The sequence below is a fragment of the Lichenostomus cassidix genome, chromosome 1 (genome assembly GCF_008360975.1).
Source record: "Lichenostomus cassidix isolate B80296 chromosome 1, HeHo_3.0, whole genome shotgun sequence".
Lineage (NCBI taxonomy): Eukaryota > Metazoa > Chordata > Aves > Passeriformes > Meliphagidae > Lichenostomus > Lichenostomus cassidix.
The window spans coordinates 99,695,522-99,721,119 of record NC_139479.1 but is presented as its reverse complement, the minus strand read 5'-3'; the positions used below and the strand labels follow the sequence as shown (position 1 = coordinate 99,721,119).

The 25,598-nt window shown below is 39.3% G+C and overlaps 1 protein-coding gene across 4 annotated transcripts in view; it reads left to right on the top strand.

Annotated features, from left to right (window-relative positions):
* The window catches only part of UVRAG (UV radiation resistance associated), a 94,728-nt gene that overhangs the window by 46,388 nt on the left and 22,742 nt on the right, over positions 1–25,598 (top strand). For 3 of the 4 annotated variants that reach the window (XM_085074428.1, XM_085074410.1, XM_085074436.1), the window contains 2 exons: positions 14,753–14,831; positions 18,360–18,389. In XM_085074428.1, the coding sequence (XP_084930554.1) occupies positions 14,753–14,831; positions 18,360–18,389 (109 nt within the window). The remainder of the gene's footprint in view (positions 1–14,752; positions 14,832–18,359; positions 18,390–25,598) is intronic. The other variant, XM_085074418.1, reaches the window with a different exon arrangement.

The following is a 25,598-nucleotide window of genomic DNA, read 5'->3' as shown; positions in this document are numbered from 1 at the left end:
TGATACCATTTTAATAACTTGTCCAAACACACTTGTGGGTACCTTAACATAACATTGACCTGTTTTGCTTCAGTGTAGTTCTCGAAGCATATGGTCATACTCCTTCGTGTACATTGGTTGCTAACTAGGACATTTGTTTCTTGAAAGAAGAGTTCTGAGTAGTAGAGCTGCCTGTGTGTGGCTGTATAAAGATTAATTCAACTTCCTGTTCTGTGAGACAGACTGGAAGGTTTAGTCCTTCAGGCTACAGCCTTCCAAACTCGAAAGTTTAGCTAAGTATATGAATCCCTCTTGGGCTATTTACCTGTGTCGTGCAAGATTTTTTCAGGATTAGCTCCTGCCAGAGATACTCTCTACCCAGGTATTGGAGAAACAATCCTACCAACTCTAAGGTCTTTGGTTATTATAGAAAAATCTCAAATATCTTAAATTGCAGCTTTCTTTCTAAACTAATAGTTCATGTTTCTCCCTTGCTCCTAACTGTGTTGAGCACAGCAATTAACATGTATTATTAAATTTCTTTATTTCAGTCACCTGTCCTTTAGCAGCTTTTTAAACTCCAACATAAATTATTGAGTAATTGCAGTGAGGTAATTCCTATATTTGATCTTTAGTGTAACACATAGCATCTTCATTATTGACTAAGTTAAACATTTTACTTGATTTGTTGTTTGTTTGTTGGGGTTTTTTTTGTTGGTTTTTTTAATTGCAGAATTTCCCCTAGATCCTTATTAGGATCTTCTAAAAATTGTGCACTGGGCAGAATAGCTGAGATTTTTGCTCAAGAGCAAATTCATAAGTACAGCTGTTTATTTTTAAAGTTATGCTGTATAAAGGTGTTGCTACACGTCCTCCTGTTAAGCTGGTTAAACATTTTGAGAGCTTTCAGAATGTAAGTAACTTCTGGGAAATGCTTCATCTGCTTCAGATTGGTTTGCTTGCATCCAGGTCTGTTTTATGATGACCTTGAAGATTTTCAATTTTGTCTGCTACAATAACTGATATGATTGGGACTTTGAAGTAGGAGACTGTGTTGAGAACTTAGGACTTGTCTGGCCACAGTACTGAACATAGAATGAAGTATAGAAGGACTGCTGGTAGCATGTAGCATATGGTGAGCCTTGTAATTGTAGAGATATTAGTGTTTATAATCTGTTAGATAACTGTTCTCCTCTTGTATTACAAAACCTCATTTTGGTACTACCAAAATGCTCTAAGTTTTCTTTGATGAAGTCTGCTTTTGTGACTTTTTGAATTACCATGCTAAGGCAAGAATCTGAAATTTACTAAATTAATTCACTTCTTCAGTGGTCCTTTTAAGCATCTCCAGAGTGCAGCCAATATGCAGAAAGAAAGAATTCTCAGAAGTTCTGGAGTCGGAAAGATTTCAAAGTAATCAGTGCACTTTAAGTCAGTTTGCAGAGGACACCATATTTGGCGGGAGTGTTGACCTGCTGGAAGGGGCAGGAAGACTCTGCAGAGGGGTCTGGACAGGCTGCATTGATGGGACAAGGCCAGCTGTGTGAGGTTCAACAAGGCTAAGGGCTATATCCTGTCCTTGGGTCACCACAACCCCATGGTATGCTGCAGGCTTGGGGCAGAGTGGCTGGAAAGCTGGGAAGGGCCCTGGAGGTGCTGGTGGACAGTGGCTGAACATAAGCCCAGGTGGTCAAGAGGCCAATGGCACCTGGCCTACACCAGCAAAGGTGTGGCATCAGGCCCAAGGCTGTGACTCTTCCCCTGTGCTGGGCACTGGTGAGGCACCTCCAGTCCTGGGTGCCTCCCAACAAGAAAGACATTGAGGAGCTGGAGCATGCCCAGAAAAGGGGATGGAGATGGGGAAGGATCTGGAGCACCAGGAGAGGCTGAAGGAGCTGGTGGAGCTTACCCTGGAGAAAAGGAGGCTCAGGGGGGACCTTTTCACTCTCTACAACCCCCCAGGAGGGTGGACCATGTGAAGGTTTCTGTTCCTAGGTAACAAGTGACAGGATGAGAGGAAACAGCCTCAAATTGTGCCAGAGAAGTTTTAGGTTGGATATTAGACAACGTTTCTTCCCTGAAAATGCTGTCCAGCCCTAGTACAGTCTGGTACAGTGGTGGAGTCAACATCCCTGGAGGGATTTGAAAGCCATGTGGATGTGGCACTTGGGACCAATGGATTACTGGTAGCCTTGGCAGTGCTGCATGAGTCATTGGATTTTGGATGTTCTTAAAGATCTGAAAACCTTAATGATTCTGTGATTCTATGGATATGTAACTCACAAATTTAAGCTATTTAGATAGCAACATGTTCCTCTCTCCAGTGATCAACAAGCATGTTTGCAGAGTAAACCACCTAAATTCTTTGGCACTGTTCTGGTGGAACTGAAACCTAACACTTCATCGCATGCTCATCAACATAATGAAAATGCTGAGATTAAACTATTTCTGGTATGTTCTGATACTGTGTCTCTCAAGCACTGTATTTAATGCTTCTGTTCTTCTATTGCCAGATTTTTAATAAAGAATGACTCTCAGCTTAGGGCAAAATAAGGATTGTTATGTCTGAAGTGAGACATACTTTGGGACATTCCCTGTGTTGGTGTTGCTGCTCATGTCATAGTATTTTTGAATATAAACAACTTGGAAATATATATATTCCACTAAGAAAAATAAGTGTTTTTTTTTTTTTTAAGTTTAATCACCTTTCTGGTACACTTTGTATATCTGGACAAGGGAGATGCACATTGATAGCAATTATTTTTATTAAACTTTTGCACTATCACTCCTACTATGTCTTTTAAAAGATTTTCAAGAACTCTTACTTCCCTGCTAGGTAACTTGGAACTGGAAACCTTTTCAATGAATAGTTTAACTAACATTATTTCTCTGTAATAATAGTATAGAGAAATCAAATAGTACACACAATCTGACTGATGCTACACCTTCTTCCCAGCCAAATGTGTTAAGGGACAGTTAGAAAACCAGCATTATTAAGAAAGTGGCCACCTCAGTGTCATACTTCAGGTTGGGGAAAAAATGAACAGGTAGAAAATGGCATCATGCCTAAAAAGGTTTTATATTTAAAAGGTAGCAAGAACATTGTCATTTGAAAGTGTAGCTGCTGGGGTACTTAAAAGCATTACAGAGTTGTCTGATCTCCAGGAAGGGCTATTTTTAAAAAATATTTTTTGGTCATGTGTTTAAATATTGAACTTGTTGCTATTCGGTGCTATAAAGGTCAGAAATATATATCACATTTAAAGATTAAAAAAAAAACCCAACAGGACCCTGACAGTCATGGAAGAAGCCTGATCTAGTCAGGTGCTTTTTTTTACAGGAATATTTGGCATTAGTTGATCTGAGATAACAGTAAACAACTGTAAAGGTTTCCTTGCCATTTTGTAATTTATAGAAAGAATAATTATTTTTTCTTTCACTCTGCATGGTAAACACAGACAGCAGCAGGCCAAAGGGTTCAAACAGCTACAGTGCAAGTCTTGGGCATGGCATTGAGGCATCTGACATCTTGCAGTTGTTTTATGACTTTGATGTACCTCAGGAACCAAAAGTTGTATGAAAAGATGTAAGGGGGAGTGCAATTGAGGAAAACATGGGTCACTTGTCCTATCTAAATACCTTGTGTTGTCATTAAAATAGAAAACATCTGTCTGTTGCAATACTGTGTCCTCATAGAAAACAGGAGCAAAATACAGCTAAATAATAGTATAGCTAAAAGGGATAGGTTTGCCTCTGAAGTAATTTTCTGGAAGCTATTCCTGTGATACGGAGTTACAAGTCAAATTTGTCTTTTCCTGCAGCTCAGTGTGATCATTATTGAGAACCTCAAGTGTGCCAGAAGATTGCAGTGATTAGTCAGTTTTTGTCTTGATGTTTGATTTCTCTAGGTGCTGATACTTTAAAGACCAGTTTGATTTCATTGCTGCAGCCCTTGCGGGAAGGGCAAAGGTATAAAAAAAACCAGGTCACCTTCCACTGGGATGGTGCAGACTTGTTGCAGTTGAAGGGCATATCAAGCATGAACTACAGGTGCCCTTCTTGGGTCTTCAGAGTGGTTCTGGATTCCTTAAGGATGCAAAGCATTGAGTGAGTTTATCCTAATACAGCTAAAGTTGTCTTTAAGGTATATGATATATATGTGTGTATATATATATATGGTAAGGTCTGCAGCAACTTTGCATGTGGGGAATGTTGATGTATCTCCAGTTTATTGACTGAACCTTGAACCTAAACCCCAGCAGACTGCATTACTCCAGTTTGGGATGCTCTTCATTAGTTTAGGTAACCAAATTTCAGGGAAGTGGAGAAGTTCTAATTAAGTAAGTCACATAGGACATATTTTGAATCTGCACATACTCAAGCTATTATGTTGGTGCACTGGTGGTGTGTTCTAGACCTACTCATTTGCACTGCTCTGGAAAATTGGTTATGTTGTGTGTGGTTCACACAGCGCTAAATAATGAAAAGTGAGTTACTGACAGTGGAAGTTCTGATGTAAAAAATTTAAGGCTTCTGAATAAAGAAGACATATGGGATTCCTTGCCAGTTCTGCTCCAAAACTGCTTCCAAGTTATCTCTCTCGATGTATGCTCTTTTATTTCTTTTAAGTGTGGCAAGCTGGACTTGCAGATAAGTGGAGGTAAGTGTTGCTGAACTGACCTATGAATAATTCTGGGGCATTTGCAATACACTTGTTGAATGAGAGTAGTCTGTAAGTGATCATCCTTATTGTGGCCTTATTCCAGTTTGGAAGAATGGGAAAATCAGCATTTCAGCTGTAACAGACTTAGTACAACACCACTAAAGTGGTTATTGCTCTGTGCCTGGTAACAGGTAAGCCACTTGCAAACAAAGCAGTCTGAAAAATCAGAACACGAGCACGTGAAGAATAACTTTTCACTGACATTAAGATTTTCCAACTCAATTGAGAAGTCTTTAATCATATTTGGTACTTCAGTTGAGATAATGAAATTGCACCTTTGGGAAGAAATCTTGGCAAACTTAGATCGAGGGAGATTGTTACTGGAGAAATCTAATAGCTGTCAAAGAGAATTTGATTCTTTGGGGTAGATTGAGTGTGTGTTAAGGGTTCAGCTGTGTTGCTCAAAGAATGCTTTTTGCCATGAACTTACCTTGAACTTCTACAATCTTCAGTTCTTGAGGATATGTAGCTAGAATCCTGGCTTCTTTGGTTCTTGATTAGCAAAATAATGCTTTTGCCTTCATTGGGTCAGCAGATACTGCTGTGTGTAGATTAAGAATTAGATCAGGTATTGTTTAATAAATTTAGGTACTGTTAAAACCGTTTCTGGGAACTAGAAGTTTTTACATGCTCCTTAGCCAGTCAGAGAAAGCAGATTTTGTTTACTGCAGTAGATGAGACCACTGACCCCAGACATATCCAGCTGAGAAATGTTTCTGTGAAGACATACTACCCTTAACTTACTTCCATTGGGGCACTACACTCCTGTTGAGATTTTTTTGTTTTTTCCAAACATTACTTCATTTTTTTAAAACAAGCAGGGACTTGACCTGTATAAACTGACTTCTAGTTAAAAATGATCCTTCAGTGGCAGTGAGATTTATGGTTCTAACAGCAAGGTTGTCTCATCTGTCCTTATAGATGTCCATGCATTGTGACATCCATCATGGCTTGTATGGTGCAAGCCTTGAATCCAAGCTGAAATATTTCACAAAAATGCCCAATTTACAAAAAGCAATAGTGTCACTGGCTCCATGGATTCTTTGCTGTGGTTTTGAGGTGTCTGAAAAAGTTATTTGCTGAAGCAATAGAATGATACCCTCTTGTATAAATTAGTGACTGTCTTGTCAGGAGCTGCCTAACTTTCGTAATCTGGGTTTTTGCTTTTATTTTCTCTCTACAATCTGTACATACTGAAGCTATGGCGCATTCCCCAGGAGCAAGGTCACAGAAGTTGCACTTATCACAGAAAGATGTTTCTGCTTTCAATTATCATCATCTTAACTGTTCAGAAAGGCATTTTGAAAAAACATTTCATAATGTTAAACTGCTGATGCTTTCTTTTCCCAGTAAACTAATTATCTATGTATTGTACAAAGCTTGAATGGAGATGTGCTCATGGCAGTATGTATTTTTGTCATCAAGTTTGTTTTACAAATGTAGCTTTTTCTCTTAAGTAGGAACTCAAAACCATATAGTAATCCAGTCTGAATTCGCTTGTGATTTGTAACTTGTATTTATGTCTTAACCTGTAACAAGCAAAATGCATGCTTGTAATCCTTTTTTCTGCCTTTTCATTTAATTATGGTCTTCTGTGGAAGATCTCTGCAGTCTCTGCTCTGAAGGTGATAGACCTGTGGTGCAGCTTATCTGAGAAGGAAACAGGTTTTAAAGCTGTGCATCTGAAGATTCTTGTGCCTTGATCATCAAGTGGAGTGCTAAGATGTTGGAAATCCTGGGTATTTTGGTGCCTGTGGTTCTTGGGCAGCCTCATTGTCCTGATACTTGATTTGAAGTGTCCTGGGTAATTGTGATTTTGCGTGAGCTGTCTGGACAGTGGTAGTCCTTCTCACTTAAAAGGCTTTTAGGGTTTGATTTTTTTCTGGTTCAGAGAAGCCCCAGGACTTTTAAATAACACAAGCTTCCTCTTCTGGATATGACATTCCATTAGAATAAGCAAACAGGATGTGGTTAGGTTGGAGGGGAAACACAAGTTCTTACCCCCCTTGCAGACTCCCAAAGGGGGGTGTGGCTGAAATAACTCAAACTTCAGTAAATATTTAAACCTTTTCTTTACACTCCTCATACTTCAGACATACCAAGCAAGAACTTATGACTGTTCCAGGCCATTTTCTTATCTGGATTGGGCTATTTAGTTCTGTCCTTGTACAGAGTGTCCTATCCATGGGCTTTAGCTTAAAACCAATTTTTTTTTTTAACTGACCCATTTTTAGTAGTGTCGTGTGAGGCACAGTTGTTCCACTAGATCCACAGATGACTCTGCTATGACACCAGTGACTTACAGTCACAGAAATGACATCAGTTCTTTATCGGCATAATAGTGAATAACTGGGTTTCAGCTATATTTTGCCAAGTCTGCTCTGCAGCCACCTCCATGCAATCATTGTGCTTACTGTCCTTGAAAATTAGAAGTGAAAATGAAAAGAAAAAGCCAGGCTGAGTTTGTTCTCTGACAAATTTGATGCAGTGGGTCAGGAAGTATCAAAGATAGTGTAAATATGGTGATGTGAAAATGCAGTGGTGTCAGCTTCATTTGATCTTTGGACTAAGATTACAAGCTTCAGTTACTGGGTAATGTCTTGATGTCCAAATGAGCAGCAATGATGATTGGTGTTCTCACGATCTGGAATTGTGACAAGCACTGTTTAAAGTCTTAGTTAGTGATGCGGACAGTGAGATGGAGTTTGCTAATGATAACAAGCTGTATGGTGCTAGAGGGAAGGGATGGCATGCAGAGGGACCTGGACAGGCTGAAGAGGTGGGCCTGTGCCAGCCTTGTGAAGTTCAACCAGGCCAAGTGCAAGGTGCTGCACCGGGCTTGTGGCAAAACCAAGCACAAGTTCAGAGAATGGATTGAGAGCAGCCATGAAGAGAATGACTTGGCAAAGTGGGTGGATGAGAAGCTGGACACAGCCTGGCCATGTGTGCTGGCACCCAGAAAGCCCCCATGTGCTGGGTTGATCCCACAGCCTGGGCAGCGGTGGAGGGGAGAATTCTGCTGCTCTGTCCTGCTCTGGTGCGACCCCACCTGCAGAGTTGCCTGTAGCTCTGGGGTCCAACATCAGAAGAATGTGGAGTGCTAGAGTGAATCCAGAGGAGGCCACAGAGATGCTCCAAGGGCTGGAGCCCCTCTGCTCTGGAAGCAGCCTCAAGAACAGAAGGCTCCAAGGAAACCTTAAAACCCCTTCCAGTGCATAAAGGGGCTCCAAGAGAGTTACACAGGGATTTTGGACAAGGGCCTGGAGTGACAGGAAAAGGGAGAATGGCTTCCCACTGCCAGAGGGTAGGGTTAGATGGGGTATTGGGAAGAAATTCTTGGTGTGAGGGTAGTGAGGCCCTGGCACAGGTTGCCCAAAGGAGCTGTGGCTGCCCCATCCCTGGAAATGTGCAGGGACAGGTTGGATAGGGCTTGGAGCAACCTGGTCTAGTGGAAGGTGTTCCTGCCCATGGCAGGGGGTGGGAACTAGAGGGGTTTTAAGGACCCTTCCAACACAAACCATTTAATGATAATTATGTGTTCTTAAAGCATAAGTGTCCCAATTTAGCTTGTAAAGCTGCAAAATTACTGGTCCTTGAAGTTCTCAATCACTTGGAAAGTTAAGGCTGTCTAACATTATTCCAAACTAGATTTGGAATTTTACTTAGATTTGCCAAATGAGACGTAATATGATATTTAAATTGTGCCACACTGCAGCCTGTGGAAGACAGTTAGAGGTGATGTGTGAAACCCACTATTTTGCTGACTTCCTCCCTTAAGAGCTTTCTGAAGTAGAGATTAAACTTTTAGACTTTAATATAATTTGGGATATGGCAGAGGTCTGAACAGAAGAGAGAGTAAAAGATGTAAAACATACTGTATATTACCAAAGTAGAAGTAGGTGAAAGCAGTTAAAAATGAAGCAATTTCATAAGCTTTAAAAATGGTTTGTATCAAAGGCAAGTGATTGTAGACAATAAAAGTGGGCCACCACTATATTGGTACATATGTGATATTTCTGGATACAGTGTTGATAAATCACAGAAAACAACAGAAAATGTATTTGGACTTGAATTTTAAGAGACACTTGAGGTCTGAAATAAAAATATGGAATGAGGATTCTTTCAACTTTTCCTAACATTTACCATCTGCTTGAAATAAGAATCCTGTAGTGATTTATTGGCGTGTTCATCAGGCACCAAAGTGACTGTGTAATACAGCTGAATATGAGCTAAGATATGAAATTAAATGAGATCTTGATGGTTGATAAATACTTTTTGAGGGTCAGCTGGAAAAGTTAGGACAGTGAAGAATTTTTAGTGGTTAGAGTAGAATATTTAGCACAATTTGAGTTGTAAAAGTGATCTAATGCTTAAAATACCACAAGTTGTCTAATGATAGTTTTAGCTTTGAAACAGGCCTCTGTTTTTCCGGAATCAATATGTGGGCAACTTTAAAAGATTTCTTTTTCTATAGTCAGTTTTCTTGTTTTTAAATACATCAGTTTTAGTGAACAGTTTTGGTTGAAGACACTGTATTAGCAAATTGTTGTCTGTGCTGTCTTACCAAAACCAGGGGTTTAGTCCATTCAAAAGTCAGTGAGAGATGGGTTGCAGTTTCTCTTAAGAAATCAGTAATACTCCTTATAAGGAAAAAACCCACCAGAACGGATTGTGGATATGAACTGCAGGCATCACATCTCAAAGTGTAAATATGAAAATGAAAAATCCTTGCAGGAGGCTTTTCTTTACTATCTGCCCCTGAAAATTCTTGGTCTTACTTCAGCAGCACTTGAACACAGTCTCATTCATTACATTTTGCATAATGGAAAAGGCTTAAATTAACACTGGAATGTGACTTAAACAATCTTCCTACCCCAAGGAAGGATGGAGTTTATTTAGAGGAATCTGTTACCACATTTGAGTGTAACAGGTGGTGTAACAGGTGTAATTTGAGGTAACAGGTGGTTTAAACTCGCCTTAGAGGTAATGCATTAGGCTTCCTTGTGCCTGTAGCTTTATGATTACAAGATGATCTTGTATCTGGATGAACAGCAGCATGGAGCGATGGCTTGTGGTTTCACAGGGTGGGCTGCAGCCTCTGGGTCAGATTCCTGCAGGGATGCCATGGAATTGCAGTCGACTTCCAGCAGAAATGCCTTCAGGCCCCTAGGCAGGCACGACTGGCAAACTGAAAATCCTGTCTGCTCCTCCTGTACTGCCACCAGCCCACAAATGTGTTTAGACATATTCAGGAATGCTTCTTGAACTGAAAATCTGAATTTGCCTTGGTTTGATACTGAGACTTCTGTTCAGTGCATCTGAATGAGTCAACTGGAGTGGAAATGCTGACAACCAGCCACTGTTGGTTTTCCATATTGACTGGAAGCACATATATTGGGTTTGTCTTTTTTAACAGAAAGAGTTTTAAACCAGAGTGGATGATTTAGTATCCTGTCTAGTCTTTGTCACCTTGCTGTGATTTACTGTAATGAGATTATACTCTGCTTTTAAGTTTCTTAAGAGTTATGTGTGTTTCTTATGTCCACAGAGTGTTCTACTTGATTAAATACCATGTTAGAATAAAGTCTAATTAGACTAAAGACTAACTTCAAAGTAACAGTTCCCTGAAAGTCCTGTTGATGGTGTAGTTGGGTACCTTTGAGCTTGATACACACCAGAATGGTGTTTTTTATGCAAACATTCAAACTAACTATTAAAAAACTTTGTTTTTGTGAAGTGTTGCAAGGTCCTTGAACTCAAAACTCAATTCCATTGTTGATGGTAGTGTGCTGATTCTGTAGTTTCAGTGTGGACTATAGGTAGACTTCCAGCCCTGTTTTTTATTTAAAAGTCTGACTTGATGTTACTTTTCCCCATCAGAGTAACTGTGAACCAAGCACGTAACCTCTGCCTTGCAGTTTCTTTTTCAAAACTCTGTTAAACCTTGACCTGCTAACACTAGTTTCCTTACTCATTGCATACCAGCAGATCCTCTATCAGTTTAAATATTTGAGTATTAGGTGCCTTTGACAGAAAAGGAGAGATTGTTGTTCCTGTGCTTCTTCTGATTTCCATGCCAATTTTTCTTGGATGAGTTTCAAGCTGAGGAATTCTTTATCCTGTAGCTGACATCTGCTTAGGAAGTATGGCAGGAATTAGTAGGGAATGGATTGAAATAAAGTTGTTGATGTTGACTTGCTGAAATTAGGATTACAGGTAGAGAGGAGGGGCTTGTTCTTGGGAACCCTCCAAGCAAGAGAGATGGGAGAGGCGTCAAGTGGGTGAGGATGAGAGAAGTAAGGTTAAAGGCAGATAAATTGTCATCTCTATTCCAAGCTCTGCTAAAATGAAGTTGTTCAGAGATGATTAAGAATGTCTTGTAACTGCTTCTGTGATTTTGGGGTTTATTTAATTTATTTTTTTTGTCACCCATGAGAAATGATAATCAAAACCTCTTCTTGTAGGGCTGGGAATGCTTGGGTCTTGAACGTAATAGTGTTGATCCACTGGGGGGAAACTGTTCAGTCATTGTGGCATCACCATGGAAAAACACAAGTCTTGTCCATAGTGACATGCCATGGAAGGGGATGTGAGCTAAGTGCCTAAAAATGTCCTGACTGTGTTTTGTGGTTTATTATGGATAATGCAGTGTGATGCAGCTGGATAACACTGGTCATCTGACTTGTATGTCAGTGAGCCCTATAAAACATAACATGACTCAAAAAAATGAGTAAAAACATAGTGTTTGTCACAATCCTTTAGGATTGAATAAGCAAAACACATAACTCCCAAAACAAATGTAAGCTTTTAAGATCAAGAAGCCTCTTTATGTTATCTTAGACCATCAAGGCAGATACTGACCATCTGGTTCAAATCAGTCTGGTGTGCAGTTTGGATCACTCTTATCCAGAGTTTTCCACCTTCTGAATTCGGAGTGGGGCTTGTTTAATTTTAGCATCTTTGGCATAATTCTCATGTATCCTAAAGCCACCTTTACACACGAGTGCTGGCTGATGATTCCCTTAATCACTCCTAGTCCTTGTGCTTTTCCCCAGTACAGGCTCTTATAATTGCTGACATGTTTTGAAAGCAGTGGAAACACAAGATGCAGAAACAGCTCCAAATGATGTAAACCTGTTACAAGTTACTAAACGTGGTGGGTTTTTTCTTGCATCGGGTTAATGTTTTCTAAACCAATATCTTCTTTACAAGTTACTATTAAAACTACTATTGCTGTATTGTCTGGCTCTTTATATACAGAAAAAGATCATCTACTGTAAACTTCAAGTGTGTTAGCACTGTATTTTAAGAAGTCTACATGCCATTGAAATGTCATATTCCATAGTTGATATTTACATACAACATATTTTTACAAAGGCACATGTTGACAATCACTGAACAGAAGCTGTTTTGTTCATAATTCCTGCCTGTTCACATGGCAGGTGTATGGTTCCCTAGAGTGTGTAAGTACCACTCTGAGGAGGACCAGAGCTCAACTTCTGAGCTCTGTTCTGTACTCAGAACAAGTTTCCTACACTTGATAACTTCTCTCAGGTGGTCTTTTCTGGTGATTATAGAAAGGGTACCTGTAGCTTGTGTATTTTCTTCTTTCCACTAAACATATACTCCTTCAAATTTTTAATTTCAAAGTAAGTATCTGTGTTGTGCTTTAAAGGAGCTTAGTAATTCCCCCCTCCCCCCAAATATATCAGCAAGACTGGAAAGAAGAAAGGTGCACTTTGGAGGGAAATAGGTAGGCAGATGCCATTTTGCATTTTATTACACATTTTATGATTAAAAAAATACTAAAATAGTGTTTTTAAAAAGTATTTAGTATAACTAAATCCTTACACAGCAGACTCAGCTTTTTGCAGCATGCTAAAGGGAGAGATTAATCTTACAGTTAATGCTTTTCTATGAAACAGGCTAAAAGAATTTTGCGTAGGGAGGCAGCAGTTCAAGTTGGGTTCAGTTATACTCACTGAAGCACTATACAAAATGTTAGGGTTCCTCTCCCTTGAGTTTATTGCTTGTGACCAGGTTTAATGGGCAAGCAAGAAAACACACAAAGAGAGAGAGGCATAAAACTTAGTAATATTTTCTCTCAACTCATAAATGTATATATGCAGAGACATCCACTGACAGTTTTCTAGACTTTCATGTAAGTGATTATGTTGTGAAAGCTGACCTAAGGATGTATGTGTTTTAAAGCCTTTCAAGATTAGTTAGTGGAAGTTAGAGGATAGGAATGTGAATATTGGCAAAGAAGCAGGATCAATGTGATAAGCAAAAAAGCCTAGTTTTGTCTTTTAAAAGAATCTGTGTGGGAGATGGCAGTGAGCACCATAAACCAGTTTTTACCCCCTTTCTATGCTGTGTGGATTGAAGAGGTCTGTGTCTAATAATAGGATACATGGTTCCCATTACCAGTGCCTTCATGAAATGCTACCTTCTAGTGAAACATGTTTCTAATGGTACTTCTATTGTAAAACTTGGGTTAATTGTAAAGGTATTCTTCAAATCTAATCCCTGCTCTGTTTGAGTAGTGTAATTGGAGATACTGAAATGAATTCCTCTTTCTTTGTATTTTACACATAGAATAATGTGTTGTGGAATTTTTGTAGCATGTGTTCATTTTGGAAGGTTTCATTTTCTTGCATGGGGAACTAGTTGGATTTATAGATCTATTAAGCAAGGTGAGCTAGATATATACTATTCACAGGGATTTTTATGTTCCTCAACTTGAAGTGACCTAGCAAGTTTGAAAGTAGCATAAAACCTGAAGCTGACGTCTCAATATTTGATCTGCTGTGATTGTGACCTGTTAACCTTTAGCTTTAATGGCACTATATAATTCTTCAAAGTTGCAAATGTACTCTACTGTGGATCTGGTGGATGATAAAATCCATTTTGCCTAATCACCTCTCCTGAATGAGTGTTGTTTCTAGTAGATACTGATCTCCTGTATTGGTGATCTTATATTTGAGAGAGACTTTGGTTTCTGCTGGAGTGTGGGGCTTATGTGGGTAATGCATTCAACATCTTGATTAGGAGCAGCAGGATGTGGTTCATGAAAAGGTGAAAAATTTGATTCATGCTGTAGTTCCCATAAAAATAAACTATAGTTTGTATGAGGATTGCTGAATTGACCATGATGATGTCACAACCTCTGCTGCTGAGGAGGAGTCAAAAGACAATCCTCAGAAGTAGAGTGTACAGCTATTAAAGCTGTTTGAGAATTGCTTCACTTAAGCAGACCTATGAAATTATATTCTTTAATGCAGAAACTGTCAAAGAGTTTCAATACTTAAAGGACTAATATTTTAGTTCTCTTATCTCACGCAGCAGTGCTCTGCTATGTGCTTATAAGCTGTTTGCTACATCTGGGTATTTAAAATGGTAAGCCATATTTATTAAGTAGGAAAAATTAAGATTAGTAATAAAATATTTGCAAGGGCCATAGTGACCTGTCATGCTGTATGGGACTTAAGCCTTTGGTGCATGTGTGAATTTTGTTGAAAGGAATCGCTTCTGTTCTGAGTGCTTTTCTGGAAAGTGAGCCTGCAGATATCTTCTCTGTGCAAAAGGCTTTGTACTTTGTCAACTGCAGAATAATGATCAAAAGAGAACACCTTTTAAAAAATATTATTTCTGTTTGGAAATGAGCTAACCAAATGTGACCGGCTGAATGCAGAAGGATAATGTGGGATCTGAAATTGTGCTGTGTGCTTCTGAAATTACATTTTGCTTAGTGAGAGGGATGTTGCAGCACTGGGAGAATAGTTAAATGTCTTTAAAAAACCTGAAATAATTTAAAAAGTGGAATTTCATAGCTGAATTTTGACATCAGTTTTCAAATGCTGATTGTCTGGAGTTGCAGAGGGTTCCTAAGTACATCCTATGGAGGGGTTCCTGGGAAAAATCAGCAGGGGAAACTTTTTAAACCTTTACCTTCTCAGAAAAGAAATCTAGGGCTTTTTGAAGTTTGCATAAGCATTTGAATAATTTCACCTTAAATGCTTTTTCTCCCTCCTTTTTTTTCCTCAACAGATTTCCTTTATATCCAAAAGGAGGAGAGAAGCTTCAGTTTGAATATGGAGTTTATCTTCTCAACAAAAATATAGCACAGGTTGGTACACTTGAGATTTTATTATTATTATTACTATTTTATTTTATTCTATTTTTTTTATAATGTATTTTATTGTTTTTTATATCTGTTCTCTGCTTGGTGTCGATATGATGTGAGTGTGTGTGTGCTGTCTTACGATGCTGCTCTCTGTGGTGAAAACATGTGAAGTAAGAAAAATGTCTTTGAAAACATAATTTTTATTTACCTTACAGCTTTGTGCTTGAGATTTTCTGCTGTGGTGCTTAGAGAAGGACTTGCCAGATAATAATGAATCTTTTCCTTTCCAAATAATTCATTCTATGAGTCTATACAGACTGTTTTGAAAATTTTAAATGTTTTCTGCTTTTTTATTCTGTCGTACTTGAAGATGCATTAGTGTAATTCTTGCTCCTGTGTCTTTAATGTTACTGCATTATTACTTCAATTAGTATTCTACTCTTATAAGAAAACACAAGTAGCAAACATGAAATCTTGCAAATGTTTCACTTCATATTTAATAAAACAAAGTCCTCTAATCAACCTTCATTATTTTTAATGTATTTTAAAAAACATCCCTTATTCTGGCAAATGCAAGAGACTTTGCAAACTTGTATTTGACATGGCAGTAATACCTGCAGCTAACACATTTGGTATGGAATTCAGAGAATGTTCAGAAAGCTGGTCTGAAAGAGGCCTGGGGAGACTGTTTCAACTGGTACATAGTCCTAGGGCAGAGTCAGCTGCTCTTATGCTATGCCTGGTCATGTTCTGTGAAGAAAAGTCTGTGATGTAAGTGCTGCTTATTTCCAGTGCTTGACTGGAACTGTGCTTTAGTCTTGGCCACTAAAGACATCTAATTTCTGTCGTCTAGCCAAACCTGTCTTGGCTATGTTTATATATTATAATAATCTGATCCATTTAAGTCTCTTCCTCTTTGCAAACTTTTATGTGTTGAAAAACCACTTTTCAACACTCTTCTTGTCTCAGATTCTCCATCAGAATCCACATTTTTCTTGAAATGCAGTGCCCAGAGCTGGATACAGTGAGCAACTGTTGCTCTCAAAAAGCTGAGTAGGATGGGAGAAATGCTTCACAGGTCTTGTCCTTTTATTTCCAGTTCATTGTGTTCTAATAGGTTTGTATTCTTAAAAGCCTAGCAGAGTGAATTTTCCGATTCTGTGCAAGCAACAGCCCCAGGTATCTTCTGCACAGGAACAAACTAATCCATTCTGAATTCGTGCAGGTGACTTGTTTAGTTCACATTTTACATTCTGTACCTTGAATGTGTCCTTAAAAATGAACTCTTTTGTTCTTAGTCATGTTTCTGCTTTGGTGGCGTAACACCAGAGGCTGAGAATTCAGTCTCGGCTTTATGCTGGCTACACCTGAGTCTATGCCCTATCCAGACTACCTAATTAAAATATTAGATAGAACTGGTGTTCTGTTCACCCAGGTGGAGCTCCACTTCGCCAGCACTTCAGCTGTAGCCATGAACCGTTCTTTATTACACCCAAAGAGTACTCTGTCTGTATTCACTCATACTTCATCAATATCCCATTTCCCCAGCATGCCTGTGAGCATATTATACCAGAAAATGCCAAGAGATTTAAATCCAAACAGAAATGACATTTCTATTTCTAGCTTGTTTGAAATTACATTGGTCTTACAGTTTTATTCTTGAAATATCTGACCTTTTTATGCTTTAGTTTCTACTAGTCTAGTTCGTTTTTCCAGTTTCATTTCCTATCACTTTTTTGCTATTCCTTACCCCAAACTGAAGTAAAGCTTCTGAGTCTTTCGGTGTTTTTTAAGCTTGGATTGTATTTACCACTTTCCTTACTTGCCCATGCTTAATGTATTTTGAATGATAACCTCTGAAATTACTTAAAGGCTAAGATACCTTAAAACAAAGTTAATCAAGTCCTGCTAATCTCAGAAATTCTCTTAGCCAGGCTGTTAAAGTAACTTAGACTGTGCCTCTTTGTTGGTGGTATTAGTAATGACAGCCAGCTGTTCACACTTGACCTCCAGAGGGCAGAATAATGAGAAAAAGGGAGTAGTCTTTCCTTCAAATGCTTTGATAGCTCTCTCTCTCTTCATTACTATCCAATCAAATCAATGCTTTTCTGAATCTCTGTTCCCTAGTTCATCCTGCTTATGCTTGTTCATTCTGTAACTTGTGAATCGTGATGCTGCTTGCTTTGCCTTTCAGCCCTTCCTGGTTTTTATCTTATTCTGGAATTTGCCATTCAGTTATGTGATGCAAGCAAGAAGCTCTGGTTTTTTTCATCAAAATGAGCTCTTCATTGAGCCCATGGTGGTTGTCTTTTCTGTTCATGTAGTTTGGGTTACTTCGCACTTGTGCCTGTAGTATTTATTTTATAGGAACTGTCACCACTTGTTTTCCTCTTTATCTCTTTGACTTGTCGCCTCTGAGTTGTTACCACTGTTGGACCTACTGAAACCTCTCATTCTGATTTTCTTTTCCTGTTTCTGAAGGACTCTGGGTAGTTGAACACACAGTCACTCACACATGTTGCCTTCCAATTCCTTGCAGTTGGTTTCTGAAATCACTGCCATGTGTTTAAACTCATAAAAGTAAATGAAAGCTTTAAGTATGTATTGGTATAAAAAGGGTTTCCAAGTTTACATGTGTTCATTGGTGCTGGTGCAAGCTAGTCAGTGGCCAAACTTTGAAGTGGTTTGTACAGCACCAGTGGTTCACATGTTAATTCTTGAGCTTGTATGCTGTTGGATATATAAACATAATATATTTTTATGTTTGTATGCTGTTGGATATAAAACCATAATAAAAATAAATTGCAATTTCTGGGAGGGCTTTTACTGCTTATTTAATCAGGAAAGTGTTACTGATGTCCCCATAAACTGTTGTAGTCACCTTTGTTTTGATGTCCTTGGTCAAATATTACTGCTTTTTATAGTTCTGCCAAAGGAAAATTCCATTGTGAAAGTAGAGCAGGTAGATAATGTGCAGGAATGCATCACAAAACTTCTGTATTCTGGGGCTGACTTGGCCTAAACCCTAAGATTGTCTGAATCCTCTGTGTGTTCCTTGAGATGCTGAAACTGTTGAATTTAAGTAGCTTTTAGCAGGTCTTATGGCTGCTTTCAGAGAAGCCTCCAGATATGCTTAGTTCTTGTGAATGTGTGAAAAATTAAGTTTGGATGGAGAATGAGCAGCTGCCTCTCTCTTAGCTCCAGACCATCACCCAAAGGTGTTTGCCTTAATTCAGAGAACCAGTCCTCTTTGTAATGAATAAATGTGAATCAGTTTCTCAATTCCCTTTGTGTGCTGTGGAAAGGTTGGAGGTGCCTAGGAAGAATATTGGTGACTTTACTGGAGCATTGAAAAGAAGAGCTTGGATCTCTCTGACCTCACTTGAATAATTCATGCAAGTTTTGATCACTGTGGGTGAGAAACAAAGAGCCCAGAAAAACTCTATCAACTTAAAGAAATACTTTAAAATTACTTGTATAAGCTTCCCTGGTTTCACAGGTTTTTATATAGCTTTTTTTCCCCTTTCACAATTACCTGAAATTCTGGCGGCAAGGAGAAATGTGAGTGTGGAAGAAGTTAGATGGGGTTGATATTAAGTAAAATTACTGACATAAAAAGTCTTCTAGAGATAAAGTGGTACTGTTTTGTAAAACAGCAGGATAATAACAATGGAAAGCACATCTTGCACTCAGGAGAATTCAGCTGGAATTAGAAGCAGCTCAGTGCTGGCTTAGTAGAGCATTTTTTGGAGAAACTTGCTTTGCTGTTACATTCCGAAGTCGAAACAATGTGTGTTAATTCCGAGAGTTCATAATAACTTCCATCTGTATGTAAGCACAAATTGTTTCAGTACCCATATTTTCTGTTTGTAAAATTGAATCCTTCATGAAGTTCACAGAGGAGCTTTTTGAGTTGGATAACATTAACTAAGGCCATAAATTTCCATTTAAGTCTTCAGCTATTTGAATCTCATGAGCATGGAAATGTGGTTTTTTTTTTCAGAGGGAAAATTAGTGACTTATGTATCATAATACCTACCAAAAAATTCACTGTCATTGTCAAAGGTGAAGTACAATGCAGTTGCTAAAAATGTGAGTGAATTGTGCAGTTCTCCAAAGCGTTAGGCAGTGGGAGAGTATTCAGCAAGTACTGGTCCCATAAGCTCTGCAGCTCCTAAGTTAGGGATGTGTGTGGAATACCTGAGGAAGCTGAGGCTTTAGTAGGAGAACGAAGTGAACTCTCACCCTGGTATTCACAGCAGAGAAATTGAGATTACACCATGGAAACCTCTTGTCATGGTGGATGAATATTAGGAAATACCTGAAGGATGGCAAGGTGTTTTGTGGGTGATAAGTGAACACAGTACATAGTCAAAAGAGCATGTCTCAGAGTTCTCATTGTTCTGAACATACAGTGTGGGTGGGACCCAGTTCTGCTGGGGCACAGACACAGACCTGGTGGAGCTGAGATCTCACAAGTGCTTGAGCAGTGATCTTGGTGCTCCAGGTTTTTCCATCTTGGTTATTTAACTTTTTTTTATTTGAAATATGGGGTATTGAGTTTTGAGTCTCAGGCCTGTAGAAAGAAAGCATCTTTATTGCCATTTTACTGGTTGCTTGCTGTCTCTTTCCTGCATTCTCAGAACCTTAATTGGTTTGGTTTGACTTCAGTGCATATTCTTCATTACATATGAAGAGATGATCTTTACTTAGTGACCATCCTCCTTGAGGTGAGTGAGTCCGTAGTGAGCACACACAGTGTCACTGTGGGAGAATAACTGGCCCAAAATTGTATATCCAAAAAGATGAGGGTTGTGAGGCCCTGGCACAGGTTCCTCAGAGAAGCTGTGGCTGCCCCATCTCCTGGAGGTGTTCAAGGCCAGGTTGGATGGGGCTTGGAGCAGCCTGGTCTGGTGGAAGATGTCCCTGCCCATGGCAAGGATTTGGAATGACATGAGCTTGAAGGTCTCTACCAACCCAAACAAATCTGTCATTCTATATTACATTATTTCTGTCCTGTATTGGTCATGTCTAACACATGCATATATAATGTGTAGGTGTTGAAGAGAGCATGTCCCTCTTGTTCGTCAAAGTTCCAATTTCTTTAGGTATTCAAGAGATTGTCTATTGCATGATACTTGACAGGCATTATTCCTTGTCCAGTTTCACGATTGTTTGTAGAGGAGATAATTTCAATAGAGTTGTAGAACTGGTTTGTTTTGGTACCAGTAAGAAGGGAATTTACTGCAGCAATTTTCTTGCATGGGGGAGTCAAGTTATTTACACGCTGAGTATCAAATGATTTGCTATTTCAGTCAACCACTGAAGGGCATCAAATTAATTTGTCTCTTGGTCTTCTGTATTTCTTATTCTGAGTCTTATCACAGCCACAGGGCAGCTGTATGATCATTCTGAGACCACTTTTATTCTTTTGCTGTGACCTTGGTCACTATTTATCGGATGTGACCTCAGGAATGGTGGTGGTCTGTCCATGTCTAAATTACTGGTTCTTGAAAAGTAGACTTGCAAAACCAAGTGTCAAATAATTTGGACCATTTTACAACTCTTTGTTTTCCTAGAGCCAACCCAAGGAGTCAATGTGTTTAGTCTTACCCCAGTCCATAGAATCATACAGCAGTTTGGGTTGAAAGGGACCTTGAAGACCATCTTGCTCATGGGCAGGAACACCTTGCACTAGACCAGGTTGCTCCAAGCCCTGTTCAGTCTGGCCTGGAACACTTTCAGGGATGGGGCAGCCACACCTTCTGTGGGCAAGCTGTGCCAGGGCCTCACTACCTTCTGAGTAAAGAATTTCTTTCTGGTATCTAATCTAAATCTGCCCTATTTTAGTTTAAATCTGTTCCCCTTTTCCTATCCCTGCCTGCCTCTGTAAAAAGTTCATTGCTGGTGTTTCTTAGCAGGGGCTCTCCATATGGTGGCAGGCAGAGCATCACCTTCTAGGCATCAGTTCCAGATATAGTGAAATCTGTGGAATTTGTTACACTGCAGGAGTTAAGGTTATTTTTTCTTCTGTTCAGGCTGAATGCCATGCTTGGGATTGTTTCACAGGGAAGGCTTCTTTTCTGATCCTGATTTGTTTTGTCAGACTGCTATTGAGTGGTGTTACACTGATACTCCTATTCACACTGGCATGATTTGCTCAGCCCTGGCCAAAGAGTAGTTCAGCTTTCATCTGACAGTTGTTAGCAACACATGAACTTTGCTATTTGACATGAAGAAAACAAAAATCACTTGTCAGCTCCCCCAGGGTTCTTTTTCTCGTCAATAGTATGCAGATCCAGGGAAATAACTGGTGTCTAACCCTCCTCTTGTGTGTCCATGGCCACTGTGTCCACATGGAGACCAGTGGCATTTACGTGCTTTGTGTAATCTTCTCAAGAAGCTGAGCAGTCAGTGCTGCTTTCCTGGGAATGTTATATTGTGGCAATTGCCTTGTCCATTTAATGAAGTAAGTAACATTCACAGAAGCAAAGCAGAATAAAAGCAAAATACTTGATATATTTTAGAGGCACTTAGAGTGCCACCTTTCTAACAGCTGCATGGAATGAAAGTTGAATGCTTATGTACTAGTGCCATATCCATATGTAAGAGACTGAGTTGAAATGCAGCTGTTAAACATGAAATGAGGCAAGAGGTTCAGTTTCTGGCTTTATTAGACTATAAAACATGAGAGAAAATCAGCTCTATTATAGAAACTATCTTTTCTATGGGAAGTTGAACAGCAGAAATGTTAGGCCCAGAAATTTGCTTTGGAAATAAACACTATGGAGCAGAAGTGTCTTTAAGAGTTCTGTGGGTAGTGGTGTAGATGCAGTGGTTATGACCCTTTGAGTATGGGATACTGTGACTTGCACACGACATCTTTTATGAGGCCCCTAAACTAAGATCATAAAACATACAGTTCAGAAAGAATTCTTCATCTGAATCTGAGGCCAATTTAGCTACATAGGGAAAAGTGTTCTTGAAAGAGCACAGGGTGAAGCCAGAGTCTAGTCCTTGTCTTGTGAAATGCCAAGCTTTCACTTTAATGTTAGAGGAAGGGACTGCACCTGAAAAAGTACAAAGTACCTTCTCCAGCTGTGTAGAGCCAAAAGCTCTTAGGAGAGGTTTCATTCCTGAAAGTTTCCTAGGGTAGCAATGAGCTAATACTTAGCCAGATCATTTAGAATTGGAATATTTGCATATGTTTTTTGCAAACTTATTGGAAAGGCTTTCTTTTTTTTTTCCTTTCCTATCTCCCATGCAAAGATAAAAAAGGTTGAAATGAGACTAGATTAGCTGTAACTAAAGTCCCACTTTCATTCAGCTGAAAGCCTTCCTGTCTTTGTCTGCAGGCAAAGTTTGATATTGACTTGCTCTGTGAAGGAGCAGATCTTGGCTCTTCAAACTTCACAGATCCCCGCACCTACAGCCTAAGCCTAAGTGGTGCTGGAGGGTTCTGCAATTGTGGTGAGATGACCAATGTGGTTGGGTAACTGGAGGGATGGAACACTTCTCATATACTGGGAGAGCTTGGGTTTTTCAGCCTGGAGAAGAGAAGGCTTTAGGAAAACCTCAGAGCCTCTTCTAGTGCCTAAAGGGGGCTTCAAAACAACTGGAGAGGGTCTTTGGAGAGGAGCCTGGAGGGACAGGACAAGGGATAATGGCTTCCCACTGCCAGAGAGCAGGGTTAAATGGGATATTGAGAAGAAATTCTTGGCTGTGAGGGTGGTGAGGCCCTGGCACATGTTGTGCAGAGAAGCTGTGGCTGCCCCATGCCTGGAAGTGTTCAAGGCCAGGCAGGATGTGTCTTGGAGCAGGACAGCTCTATTGGAAGGTGTCTTGGCCAGTCGCAGAGGGGTTAGGACTGGATGAGCTTAAAAGTCCTTTCCAACCCAAACTGTCCTGGGATTCTATGAATAGGAGAGGTGGCATCACCAGCTGTGCTTAGAGTCAGTCCTCCAAAATAATTTTGGGGCACCACCCTTGCAAGCATGTTCTGTGTATTAGATCACTTTTGTACTGTGTAGCAGTCATAATTTCTGTGAATTAGCTCTTCTGACTGCAAAGTTGCTTTAAAAAAAAGAGTGTTTTTAAAATAGAACCAAAATTGAGTAATCAAAAGGCAAACGGATTCCTGATACAGTTAATCTGACATGAACACATGTCTGACAACTTAAGCTGCTTTGTAGTGGATATAAGTGCTATGTTATAAAATTGAAAGATGTAGTAAAGTGGGAAGTCTGTTGTCAAGCCCTGTCACAATGTATCAGTGTAGTAATAAGCTGTAGTGTTTAATTTTTTCTTAATGAGTAGGGTGTGTGCACTGGAGGCAAAGCTGGTCATTCAAATTTAAAGTATTAACATCTGTGGAATTCCAGGACCTGCTTTGTGAGCCTGGCTCTTCTTTCAGAGCCTTCTTTCTTTCTGCCATGTGGCAGAAAATTTCTTAATGGGTAAAAGAAATCATGGTAAAATGCATCTCATTCCTTGAAACTTTACTTGCTTTAATGCATAAAAGTTCTTCTCATCTGTTATTTGCAAGCAAGTGTCAAGCTGTGATTGTGGGGTTTAGTTTTTTTTTTTCCTGAGCTTCTGTTATTTTCATTTCTCCCCTCACATTCTTCGTTCTTCTGTTGAGTGGTTTAATATGTATGTTTTGTCCTCCTTGGGTCTGCATTTGTCTCATATTTCTGTGCAAAAGATGTGACACATCAGGGCACAAAACCTGTTTTGAAAGCTTTTGGTATGTCAGCTACTTAATCATCCAAGCCTTTCAGGGTTTTTATAGACTGTGATTGAAGTTTAGAGTAAGTTGCTCTCCAACAAATGGAATAAAAGTGTCTAATATGTATTGGCTCATTCACTTTCTGATAAGTCCAGAATGTTTGGAAATCCAGAGTTCTAAAGTGTTTTGTTTTTGAAGAAACTGGAAATACTGAAGGGTTATTGCATCTCTCTTTGCTGGCCTTATGTGTAATTCATGTGAATATTTGTTAAGTTAATATTGTGCATTAGAAAAAAAAAAAACAACAAGCTCTGCTTCAATTTAGCATGTATAAATTGATGTTTTCAGGAAGACCAGTGCTGAACTGTCCTTGGTTTAATGCTCCCTGAGCTCAACTCTTAAGTTTGCAATATCATCCATCTTACAAGAAACCATTTCCCATGTTGGTGTGTCTTAGTGCCAAGTGGAGTTCACTGAATGCCGGTGTTACCCTGATTGGAGGCAAGCCTTTCACAGGTTAAACTGTTGATTCTGTACTCCTCAAATGAGAGGTTTTCCCATTTGATTCACAATATTTTTTTTTTTAGAGGTCAGTCTGCTTTGCCCACTGAAAGTAATGTAACAGATACGTGGAAAGCAGTTCAGCTTAAGTGCAAGATGTAGCTGGGAGCAGAGAATCCCCAAATTCTTCTTCCATTTAAGCTCTGTGGCATGGGCTGAATCACTTGATTTTTGAGTAAAGCTTTCATGAAGCAAGAATCTTTTCACCTGAAGGAGCAGGATTCACAAATCTGGATGAATGAACAGCCAGAAGCTCAATTTAACCCATTTTAAAACTAGGGCTTTCCCAACACAACATGAACGATTTTTCTTAAATAGCTGAAAGATTTTTCATTTGCAACACCTAATGGAGCTCATTGTTTGCCTACTGAAATAATTCTGCAGGTTCCTTTCCTGCAATATCTTAAGGCACAAGGTAGAGCTGATGTCAAATGGGAAAATTGCCTGGGTTTGGAATGGATTTACTAAAATATGAAAGTAACGAATAAACGAAGGAAGAGTGTGTAGCAGTATAACCCTAACCCTCTCTGATTTCCATCTAGGATAAGGTGGGAGAGTTCTCTGTACATACCTGTGTATTCCCTGAAAATATTGCCCTTCTGGTATTCATAGGTTGATACTTGGTTTATATAGGTAAAAGGCATAGTTCAGGTATGCAGAATTACAGTTGGGGAGCTAAACACATACAGAAAATATCACAATTAAGATGGAGACACAGAATGTTACTTACCTTTCTCCTTTTGACTTTTGCATGTCTGACCTTTTATTCTGTGCCTGCTATAATGATTTTTAACACAAAAGCTCAGGATGAATGAGGACAGATGAAATACGTGTGCCCATGTCTTATAATCCAATAAACATCAATTTGTGATACTGAACCTTTTTAAGAAGTTCTGACCTTAACCTGGAAGGGTTATGCTGTATAGTTTCATCTGATCAAGCTACAAATGCAGCAAGACTGCAGTAAATGTGGTTTTAGTTATTTGAGTGCATCACTGGGGAACGGGGGAAGCTTTTTGGAGGCTAGTAACTGCTCAGTCTTCTAAATTGCCTTTTTTAATGTTCTTTCATGAAACAGTCATAGCATATGAGGTGCACATTTATGGGCACAGGGGCCTATATATGTTGGTTTTTATAACAAGCCCAGTAACCACTACGTTTTACAGGAAGGCTTTAGTTCACGAGTGGCTGTTTCTCCCAGCCTGTCTTTGACAATGGTTTCCTATATCCTTACTGGGACACCAGGCTGGAACTATGAAGGTTAATGTTTGAGACCTCTCTGGAGGGGTGTTGTGTTTACTCTTAAGGAGGGTTTCATAAATATCAGTGAGAGAGTTCTTGGGGAAACACAGCATTTGGCTCACGTAAATGTTTAGTTCCACAGTGTGTTCTATGTGCACTTAAACATGTACTCCTATTTCCTTATTTTCTTGAGTTCTATCTCCAATAAACGCTATTGCTGCAAAACCAAAATCCACTAT